This window comes from Coenobita brevimanus, chromosome 57 (genome assembly GCF_032717465.1).
Source record: "Coenobita brevimanus isolate Jiangsu-jjx chromosome 57, ASM3271746v2, whole genome shotgun sequence".
Taxonomy (NCBI): Eukaryota; Metazoa; Arthropoda; class Malacostraca; order Decapoda; family Coenobitidae; genus Coenobita; species Coenobita brevimanus.
The window spans coordinates 33930992-33943379 of record NC_137010.1 but is presented as its reverse complement, the minus strand read 5'-3'; the positions used below and the strand labels follow the sequence as shown (position 1 = coordinate 33943379).

The window sequence follows — 12388 nt, the reverse complement described above, 5'->3', positions numbered from 1 at the left end:
ATTGCATGATTTTAAGGGTAAGTTAGCCATAATGTACAGAAAATGGGAAAGGCAGAGAGCTCAGCGAGACATTAGCAACTGTGATCTGGGAATCTGTCACGACATGGAGTTTTTTGTTTACCAGCAGGCCTAGAACACTGCCTGGATTAACAGGCTATTATCAGAGCTATTTTAATGTTTTTTCTCACTGTATCAAGAACATGAGTGACTCTAGTAGTGAGCAAAAAGCTGCTGGTCATCTCATAACAGAAAGAGGGCCAGGAGGCCAGAGATATGGGCTAAAATGAAAGATTTCTTTTTTTTATAATGGTTTTTAATGTCTGAAAATAGTATTACATACATCTATTTTGCTTTTGTAAACATTTCCCATTGATATCTTTGGTTGGTTTGATTGTTAAAAATGCATACTGAGAGTACATTTTGTCTCTCAATAACCACAATGGAGAAAAATGCAGCTATTGTTGTAGCCATCAGAATGCTACTAATTTCTCTTCTACCAAGATTAGCATGACATAAAAGTACAAACTTCAAGCTATAAAAAAAAAAAAAACACTAAAAAATATTCACTAGTTCCAAAGTTAGGACATTTTGAAAGTTATGCAACTTTAACTGCATTTTTCCCCATTTTCAACACGTGGCATTCGGTACACTATGTTATTAGGGGCCTCATATACAGTACCAATATGAGAAGTGAGGTGCACTCAGACAAGAAAACATCAACCAGAATTCGTGTTCTGGTTGATGTTCAGTATTAAGACACCAAAGTACTAACCATGATCTGTGGCATTACGGTTCTTGAGCTCCAACATACGGACGATGGACTCCAGCGTCTCCCCCCGCGCCTGACCTTGCTTACGTTCCTCCTCCAGGCCATCCTCAACCTCAAGCAGTTTCTGAGGGGAGAAATTACTCTGTTATACCCTGGCCACTTTAAATTGGTCTAAAACTGCCACCTCTCCATTGTGATTAACAAACTCTCACAAGAGTTTAAGACTAGAGTACGGTCCTTGAAAAAAAAAGGGGTGGGTGGGGGGGGGGGACATTCAGTAAAGCTATAGCAGTAACCTACTCTGCAACTGAGCTACATGAAATATATACACTGCAAGATGATAAACATCTCATCTAAAAAAATCTTTGCAAAATTACAAAACTGCCACAAAAGATTTCTGTAAAAGGACAAAACTGTCCATTAAAAATCTCCACAACATGGTGAAACCTCCATCTGCTGGACAAACCATAATGATGCCTAGGCCTATGCTGCAATACTGTAACACCCAGCATCCCTATTACTTAGTGTAAAGAACAGTAAAAGACAGCCCTATATTACTCCTTGAGAGATTTAGGGACCTGATGCTAACATACTGTAGTCCAAACACTCTGATTCCTTCATTACCATAGGCTTCTTAACCCCTTAATGCCTAATCACATCAACTGATGCAATGACTGCAGCTATAGACTTGGAGTGTGGAAACTTAGATGTAATAGGAAGAGGATCACCAGGCAGAACACAAACATCGTGGCAAAGTTAGAGTCTTTATGGGGGGGGGGGGTCAGCAAATAAAGATCCTAACTTTGCCACGATGTTTGTGTTCTGCCTGGTGATCCTCTGCCTATTGATGCAATGAGTTTTATGCCAAATTCCCTTATCACATCAACTGAGCGGGGCCTATAAAAAACTGAAGAGTACTTCCTCCACCCCGATTATGACGTACATGGCTTCAGGCCAATGAGAACTCAACCCTGAGGTGGCGTGAGGGGGGATCGGTACATCCCGGGCAGTGGGGGGGGGGAACACCCCCGTCTAGGCCTCGTTTGTGCCACCATCTACCCCACTCCCTCCTTGTCCCCCATAACCCTCCCACCTCTCCATGCACCCGCATCTCTCCTCCCACCACCACCTGTCTCTCTTCCCACCCACTCTTGCCCCTCCTCCCACCCTGCTAGCCTTGTGTTCCCCCCTAAACCCCACCCCTTCCCTCCATCCCTGTCCCTCAATACCCTCCCACCCCCTACAGACCCCCGAGAGGTATCAGGCTGCCAAGATGTTACAGAACACACTGAAGTGCTTTCTTTTCATGCGAAAAGTTGGTTATTTTTCCAACCCCCATACCTATAGGCCTACTCCCCACAGCCTACTTTATCTCCCCACAGCCTAGTAATCGCCCCACACCTACATACACCTGTTTTCATGGCTGGTGTGACAAAACATTGAAATTACCTGTTTCAATAAAAAAAAAAAAAAAAATTGGTAGTTATCAAAATTTTCACATTTTAGACTGTTTTTGTAGGTGACTATTATAAACTTTTTTGAACTTTGACACATGATTGTGCAATAACCATTAGGCCTACAGGGGTGTGGATTGCACTATCAGGTGTGTAAATTCTTCCTCTTTAGCCAGAACACAGTCAATTTGCCCTTGGTGAAAGTTGCCAACCCCCCCTCCCAAATTACAACTTGGTGGGGGGGGGGGGGGGACCAGCCTGAAATACTTGCAGTCTTAAGGGGTTAAAGCATACAAAACTGTCTGGGTCCAGTAAGAACAATATGCAAATACTGTCCCATTAATCCAAAAACATGTACTTACTGCCTACCATAACAATGTTAACTGAAATAATTTTGAATCTCTTTTATTACATGAAATCTCTCTCTAGCTGAGTAAACACCACTTAGCAGAAGCAACAACACTCTATCAAAAACATACATCATTGTAATGAATGAGTTAAGGGTGGCCTATATGACTAACCCATACCCTTGGCAGCACTACAAGATCAGAAACTTGCTGGTCCTCCAAGGGATACCAATTAATGCAAACGGATTATGAGTACAAAGTACTGATATAAGGAGGGTGAGAGAGTACAAGAAATGAAGAAAAGTAGAGTAATATGGAAGAGGATGAGGCAAGCAGGAGTAGCGTGAAGGGTAGGTGGCTAGATGGGTATAAAGGTGGGCTATGAAGGTCATGGACCGTATATAGTGAGTGGGAGGGTATGAACAATGGAGAATAAGCTGTTGTTGATTAACCTATCTGCCCAGCCAGACTGCCACTACAAGCCATACTGTGAAATGAACCAATGTTCCCTTTGAGCAGACAGTCTTTCACCACAACAAGGCACAGGGAAGAGCAGGAGGTTGTGATTCCCAGATGGATGTTGCATTTGCATCTCTCCATCCCCTAAGCAGGCACCATAGTAGGCATCACATCACCCTGTTATTTGATAATATGGTTACTATCCAGAACTGTAAATGGTTTCTTGGGTTACAGGAAACTATTGTTTCTTAAGTTACTGGAAACTTTTAGGTTTGTCACTCAGTGTACAGCCAGCTGAGATGAAAAGAAAAGTAAGAAAGTGTGACAGGAAGATGGGAGAAATAGGAAGAGATGAGGGCAGACACAGAAATGAGAGATAAACATGAATGAAGATGTAGGCAGCACTATGTCAAGTGAGTGAATGATGGTCACCATCACCTAACACCTGGGGAACAATGGAAAAGTAATATGAAACAGTATGAGAAGGGTAATAAAGGATGGGAGGATGGATGGGTAGAGGCCTATGAGTGGGATCTGAAAGTAATGAAGGGTATGTAGTGAGTGAGAGGGCACAAAAAATAAACAAGGGTATGAGAAGGATAGTGAAAGTTTAGGAGACTGGATGGATCCAGAGGTGGGTAGAGAAGGCCAAGGAAGGTATACATTGGGTGAGAGGATATGAGAAACAGGGAGGGTGGGAAGGAAGAAAGAGATGGAAGTTTATGAGGATGGACTAATACTGGGAAGGAATGAAGACTGGGGAGCATGAGAGTAAAAGGATATACAGAATACGGAGAGCAAGGGTGAAATGGATGATGGAACCTAGAAGAAGGGTACAGGAGGGTATTAGGATGGATAAGTATGAAGCCAGTGGTGAGATTATGGAGAGTAGATGAACAGACAAAATAATAATGGTTAGAATTAAATGCAGGAGGGAGGAGTATAATGAAGGTATGAGGAAAGTAATGTGGAGGGTACAGTACAGTACTGTAATACAACTGTAGAAGGAGGCAAAACAGAGGGAAAAGAAGAATATGACGATGGTATGAGGGCAGTATGTAGAAAGGTGGAAGGAGGACAGAAAAGGCTAAGAACAGAATTTTCAGTGAATGACGCAGACTGATAAGGATGGATGGATATGAAAAGGGTAGATCTGTATAAAGTTGATGTTGATTAACCTCAGTCTCTCTGGCCAAGCAGACTCATCAACCACAGGTAAGCAACTGCCCCTAAGGAGACTTCCCATGCAGTTAAACCAATGTTACCTTGCAGCTGATAGAGCCTCACCAAAGAGAAATAGTGTTAAGGCTTGCTTCCTGGATGGATGCTGCAAGTGAACAGTATGAGGAGGATAGATAAGGATGGGTGAGCATGGAAAGGGAACAAAAGTAAAAGAAAATGAAGGCATATGATCGCAACTCATCCATGAATCACATCTTTTTTTATGTTTCTGCCCGGAATTGTGCTAAGTCTGTTCTTTGCTCTGCAAAAAATATTTTCATCCGTACTAAATGCTCTCAACTCTCCAACTCGAATTCCTCATGCTCCTTCTGGCACCTTGCAAAAAACGTTTCTAACGACTTTACCTCACCATCCTTCCCTCCTCTTTTCTGCTCTGATGGTTCTGTAGCTATTTCTTCTACTGATAAAGCAGATCTCTTCGCTCAGACTTTCTCCTCCAATTCCACCTTACATGATTCTGGTGCTGTTCCTCTCTGACGTCCTCATGACTGACATTCATATTTCTTCAACTGATGTATTTTCTGCCATTACTGGTCTCAATACTAACACGGCATATGGGTCTGATGAGGACCCTCCTGTAGTCCTCAAGATCTATGCATCTGTGCTTACACCCTGCCTAGGTAAACTCTTTTGCCTTTGTCTATCAACTTGTACCTTTCCATTTTGCTGGAAGTTTGCTCTCATTCAGCCTGTCCCAAAGAAGGGTGACCATTCCCAAGCCTCTAACTATCGCCCAATTGCTTTAACATCCTGTGTCTCAAAAGTTTTCCAGTCTAAAAGAAAAATTTTAAAGTACCTTTCCTATTACAACCATCTTTCTGATCGTCACTATGAGTTCCAACAGGGTCGTTCCATTGGCAATTTTCTCACCTACCTTTCAGACTCCTGGCCATCCACCTTTTGGGACTTTCGCAAAAGCTTTGCCATTGCACTTGATATCACAAAGGCTTTCAATTGAGTCTGGCATAAATCTTTAATTTCCAAACTACCTTCTTTTGGTTTCTATCTGTGCCCTCATCTATAGCATCCTTTCTGGTCGTTCTATAGCCGCTGTTGTACACAGCCACCATTCTTCTCCTAGATCAATCAAGAGTGGTGTTCCTCAGGTCTCTATCCTATCTCCAACTCTCTTCTTTTTATTCATCAATGACCCTCTAAGTTGTACATCTAACCCCAGCCGCTCCTACGCTGATGATTCCACCCTTCATTATTCAATGACCTAAGCTGTACATCTGACCCCAGCCGCTCATACGCTGACGATTCCACCCTTCACCTTTCATTCGGTTCCCGCAATATCCTTCTCAGCTGTTACTTCAACAAACAAGGAATGAGGCTACGGCACACCTATGTCTGATTTGGCTTTTATCTCTGACTAGGGTAAAAGTAAACTTGTTGTTTTAAATGCATCAAAGACTCAGTTTGTACACCTATCAACCAAATAAAATCATCCACAGGAGTACCCACTAATGTTTAATAATATTCAGCTCAATCCTGCATCATCCTTAAACATACTTGGGGTTTCATTCTCTCGGGATTTATCTTGAGAAGATCATATTACATCTCTTGTAAAATCTGCTTCCAAGAGATTAGGTATACTAAGCTGACTCTGTACCTTCTTTACTCCTGCACAGTTGTTGACTTTATACACAGGTTTTATTTGCCCCTGTGTAAACTCTCATGTGTGGGGAGGCTCCCCACATACAGCTCTTCTCAACATGGTGGAGTCAGGGGCTTTTCATCTCATTAACTCTCCTCCTCTTAATGGTTCCCTTCAACCTCAGTCTCTTTGCCACACTGTTGCATCTTTAGCTCTTTTCTATGGGTACTTCAATGGTCACTACTCCTCTGACCTGTCTGCTTGCACCCCTCTACCTCTACGACAGGTACGTAGCACCCGTCTAGCAACAAACTCTCATCCCTTTTCTGTCCAACTCTCTAATGTAAGAGTTAACCATTACTCCCAGCGCTTCATTTATGCAACAGGTCAACTCAGGAACTGTCTCCCTCTGTCTGTATTTCCTACTTCCTATGACCTGTCTTTCAAACGCAGCGTGTCCAGGCATCTCGAAATGAACGGATCCTGAGTTTGGCTCTCTGTCGTATTGTTTTTATTTTTTTCTTGGAGGGAACAGTTTGTGGGCTTCTGGCCTTTGGTTCCTTCTTTGTTGTATTTAAAAAAAAAAAAAAATCTAAGGTCAGCTAGAGATGAAAACAAATATATATATACTCAATGTTTCCTAGTCAAGGCTCTGTCATGACAGGAACGGGGTGTAATACAATATGGCTCCTTCCACTACTTCCCACTCTGCCATCTTACTTATGTTTGGCCTACTCATCCACTACCACTTCTGCTGTCATCCTCATCTTCATCATTACTCATTCTGTATCACTGTAATTACTTTCATCATAATCACCATCAACATCATTTTCAGTCATCACCATCATCATCATCATCACCCAACACATATTCACACAGCTGGTTTAAACATTTTCTCTACCAGCATTCACTTCTGTATACTAGTACCGTACTACTTTTCTTTACTAGTCTCAGTATTCAATTTTAATTTTTTCACAACAGTAATACCCCATTTACCTGTCATAATTTAGCCATGGCCTTCTCGGATAATGCATTCTGGCAGATAATGCCATACTAAGCTCCCAACCCCTCTACAGGAGGTATAACATCTATAAACAGTGCTGTATTGTACTGTACAATACAATTATCTAAACATAAAAAAAAAAAAAAAAAAAAATAATAGTTTCCTTGATCAGTAGTCATGGTACAGTACATTATACAGAACAGTACTCCCTGGTGCTCCTTCTGTGAAAAATAATAAAATTATTAAATAAATATGCACAGAGGCAGCACTAGCCTGTCTCCTTTGTCTTACATACGTACTCAGGGGAGGAGGGGGGAGTAGCCTGTCACCTGGCTTCAACTCTACTCATTTCCATCCATGCATCTCACTCTCACAAAAACCAAATATCCTTAGTGTCTATAGCTCTTTCTGTTAAAAAAATAAATAAAATGTTCAAATAAATATACATGCAGGTAAGGCCAGCCTGTCTCCTTAGTCTTACGTATGTAGATAGTCACCTGCTTTCAGCTCTGCTCAGTTTTAATAAATAACTAAACACAATATTCTGAGTGCCTATAGCTCAACAAGTATTCAATACTGATAGAGGCAGGACTATGGTGGGATGATATGTATAAAGGAAATAATTTTTAATATAATTAAAACCACATTAACATAACACATGAGTGGTTTTGTAAGAATTTTCCATCTATCTATTGCCAGATGCCTTAATCCCAGAAGTGGTGGCCACAAACAAATCGCCTCCATGTCACCCTGTCCAACACCATTTTACTGCCCTGCTCCCAGCTCACACCCCCTTCTCTCATATACAGTACCTTTCCATTCCATCCCTTTATCTCATCCTTGGTCACCCCCCTCCTCTCCCCCCCCTCCACCTCACTCACATAAAATCTCCTCGTTAGTCCCAACACTCTCCATCTCCACATGGCCAAACTACATCAGTGTATTTCTCTTATCATTTTCAATCACATCCACATCCACACCACAATGCTTCCTCACTTCCTCATTTGTAAGTCTGTCTCTCCATGTAACTCCACATGCTCCTCTCAAATGACTCATTTCCACAGCTCTCATTCTTGACTTGTGTCTTTCCAAAAAGGTCCAAGCTTCACTTCCATAAATTAGAGTTGGTGTCACAATACTATCATGGAGCAACTTTTCTTACTTCCATGTTCACTCCCCTGTTTCTTATCACTGCTTTCAAAGAACCTGCAACCTTTCTTCTTTGTTGTACCCTTTCAAGCACTTCACCTTCCACTCTTCCATCCTCACTCATCACACTACCCAAGTACTTAAATGCACTCATATTTTCCATTTCCTCATCATCCAAACTCACTGTACATCCAGTGACTTAACTTCTCTCGAAGACCATAACTTTACTCTTCCCTACTTTCACCTTTAGTTTCCATTTCATACACACACTTCCCAATTCATTCAACAAGTCATGCAGTTCCCCTTCGTCTTCACTTAACAATACGGTATCATCTGCAAACAACATTACAGGGAGTTTCCAAACGCTGCCCTGCTCCAACATCCACAACCCTACCTTGTATCATTTTTTTAACCCTATCCATATACAGATGATCAACCATGGAGACATGACACATCCCTGTACCAATCCAACATTCAAACAGAAAAACATGTGGTTCACTATTCACACGCATTGCAGCCTTACCCCCTGATACATACTCTTCACGGCATTCAACATCTTCCCATTTACTCCACATATTCTTAATAATTTCCACATTCCTTGTTGATCGGCACATAAGCTTCTTCCAAAGCCATGATGGATTGAATGATTAAAATTTGGCATTGGAACTTCGAAATCCATGAAGGCCACATACAACTTCGTTCCCTTCTCTACAAACTTTTCCACTAAAGATCTAAGAGTTAATATCTGATCTAAACACCCTCTTCCCTTCCTAAAACCTCCCTGTTCTTCTCTAACTATTTCCTCTGATATTTCCCTAACCCTGTCGATAAGTACCCTACCACATACTTTGCCTATTACACTAAGAAGACAAATGCCCCTATTATTACAAAATTCTTTTTCCCCTTTTCCTTTGTGCAGGGGAATAATCATACCTGACTTCCAACCCTCCGGGGCTCTACCTTCCTCCCAGGCCAATCTGCACATCTTCCACACCCTTCTACTACCATCTCTCCCCCATGCTTAAGCATTTCATCACACACTCCATCAATTCCAGGGGCTTTCCCCATTTTGACTTTCTTCAGTGCTTCCACTACTTCCATCCTACTGATTACTTCCTTTCTTCTCACCTCCCTCCTCCTCCCAGCCATTCCCAAGCCACTTATACTTGCATTACTTCCATACTCTAAGTTTAGCAGTTCCTTAACCCCTACACGGCGGGGGTTTTTCGATGTTGCATGCTTATCCCTACGAGGGATATCCGTGACGGAAAAGAATACCCTTACTTCAAACCCTAATATCTGCCAAACTATAAGAGTTAGAGAAAAAAATTAAATATACATAAGCATCACCAACTCTTCCTCTTTCAGATGAAAGTATCCCATGTCTCCAGGTGATCCCGTCAATGAGTAAGGATAAGTTAATGTTCAAAGGGTGGAGGGAAGATGCTTGCAGCTATACACGTCAACCGGTGTTGCTCCTTGCCAAAAATCGTGACGGCTATACATGTCAGCCGGTGGTTAGGGGTTAAAGTGTTCTCTCCTCGGCTCACTTTTTCTCCCTTCTCCACTAACAACCTACCATTTTTATCTTTTACTCCCTGACTAACTTCTTTATCACCCTGTCAAACTCGCTTTACTTCTTTCCAGAACATTTTCTTACATTCCCTCCACTTTACACTCAAATACCTCTCAAATTCCTCATCCAACCTCTTCCTACTCTCTCATACTAATCTTTTCACCTCTCTCTTCCTCTCTACATATAACTCTCTCTTCTGTCTCTCAACTTCCTCCACGCCCCTGCTTCCCATCCACTCACTGTAAGCTTTCTTCTTTTGTGCCGCAGCTTGCCTCATCTCTTCATTCCACCATGATGTTCCTTGCACCCATTTCTGACTCCTCTTCACCACACACCACCTCACATGCTGCACAGATTTCTTCTGTGAATATCTGGCAATCACTTTCCACCTAACACATCTGCTTCAAATCTTATTTATCTAATCGCTCCTCCACATCCCTCTAACATTCTGCCTTTTTTTCTATCCTCTTGCAACCTTTCTACCCTCCTTGTACTGACTACTTCCTCCTGTCCTTCTCTCCTTCTATTCCTCCATTACAATTGAACCTTGACTTTCACCACCACCATGTGGTGGTCAGAAAGTTCACTCCCCAACCTCTGTATGCCCTTCTTTCCATTACACACCCTCTCATTCTCTCATCCACCACACAATCAATCATTGTCTTCCGTTCATTCAGTTCACCATCCACCTTTCTCATCACTCGCCACGTATACCTGTGGATTATTTTGTGCCTAAAGAGGGTGCTGGCTATCACTAAGACACAAAAGTCCACTAGAACACTGCCATTCTCATACACTTCTGTAGGCATAGCCCACTCACCAACTACTCCATCCACCTTCGCATTCCCTACTTTCCTGTTCTTATCTCCAATCAAAAACACTCGCTCATCTTTCCAAACTTTTCCATGCTGCTTCCACATTTGCCCAGAACTCTTCTTTCACTCTACTTACATGATCTTGCGTTAGCGCATACACACACAATCGCCCACATTTGTAGTCCTACTTGCAGTCTTACCCACAGAGTCCTTGAGTCAACTGATCCATACTCTCTTATCTTCTTCCATCTCTTGCACACAACAATACTGTACACTCAAACCTCGATTTAAGGGACCTCCATTTTAGGGATTTTGGATTTAAGGGACTCCATATTCTACCTTACAAATGGACGAGACCATTCAAAAATGATAGTTAATGTCTAGGTTATACACATTAATATCTTTCTTTATACAGTACCCATAAAATAATATTCATAATCATATCAATAAATAGTATAGGTGAAACAATCATTGCATTTCAAAATAAAATTGTCTTTATATGTTGTAAAACAATGGACATTTTCAAGTATGGGACATTTTCAAGTAAGGGACAAGTTGATTCCCCATTTAGTCCCTTAAAGTGAGGTTTGAGTGTACATACTCCTTCTTTTGCCCTCTCATTCTCACCTACTCCTGCTCATAAACCCCATCCATACTCCCACTCTCTCATGCTCTCACCTCCCCATTTAGTCTGTGATTCCACATAGCTATGTCCACTTTTGCACCCTCAAGCACCTGGACAATCTCTCTCTTTCACCTCATCATTCGCACCCATTACATTTCAAGTATATAATTCCATGTAAGAATTATAATGAATATATAAAGGTGTTCACTGGAAAATCAATAACAACACGGTTTGTGTACTGACAACATCTTATGAATGTAACCCCCATCGATAATGAGGACGAGCTGTATTAATGCACAGAATGTGGTACAGTATAAGTAATTCATACTCAAAAAATATGTACTTAATGCTGTTTGAAAATTTCATTTTCCAGGTGTGATGCCTGTTAATGCAGTCAAAAACAGATACTGCTTTAATTCAGTCAGATTTTCTTGCTTTGACGGAAAAATGGGGATTATTGTACTAGGACATCCTTTGAGAGGGGTGAAGTCAGTGAATGTACAGCGAGGTTGGATGGTGAGGAATTGGAAAATGTGAGTACGTTTAAGTACTTGGGTAGTGTGATGAGTAAGGATGGAGGTTTGGAGGGTGAAGTGTTTGAAAGGGTACAGCAGGGAAGAAAGGTTGCTGGTTCTTTGAAAGCAATGATAAGAAACAGGGAAGTAAGCATGGAAGTGAAAAAGTTACTACATGACAGTATTGTGATACCAACTCTAATGTATGGAAGTGAAGCTTGGACGTTGTTGGAAGGACACACGAGTGAGAGCAGTGGAAATGAGTTATTTAAGAGGAGCCTGTGGAGTCACATGGAGAGACAGGCTGACAAATGAGGATATAAAGAAGCGTTGTGGTGTGGATGTGGATGTGATAGGAAGCATTATGAGGAACACACTGAGGTGGTTTGGCCATGTGGAGAGAATGGAGGGTGAAAGACTGATGAAGAGAGTGTATGTGGGTGAGGTGGAGGGGGGAAGAGGGAGGGGGAGGCCGAGGATGAGATGGAGGGATGGGGTGGAGAGATATATGAGAGAGGGGGGTGTGAGTTGGGAGCAAGGCAGTGAAATGGTGGGGGACAGGGCGACTTGGAGGCAATTTGTTTGTGGCCACCCCAAACGGGATTGAGGCGTCTGGCAATAGATAGATAGATAGACAGACATCCTTTATATCATACTCTACTGACTCGTGGTGCTATTAATTCGGGAGATGTCATGGCATTATACAGGTTAAAGAAGAATGTGCCTAACCCAGTGGTTTCCGACCTTTTCTAATTCTCACCCCCCCCCCACTGAATGATACGTTCCCTGCGCCCCCCTTCCTCAAATACTGGCATATTTGGCGCATGTCAATAAATA

At 42.0% G+C, this 12388-nt stretch overlaps 1 protein-coding gene across 1 annotated transcript in view; it reads right to left on the bottom strand.

Moving 5' to 3' along the window:
- Positions 1–12388, bottom strand: part of syd (JNK-interacting protein syd) — a 466678-nt gene that overhangs the window by 393015 nt on the left and 61275 nt on the right. The window contains exon 3 of the mRNA XM_080274254.1: positions 773–893. Within this exon, the coding sequence (XP_080130380.1) occupies positions 773–893 (121 nt within the window). The remainder of the gene's footprint in view (positions 1–772; positions 894–12388) is intronic.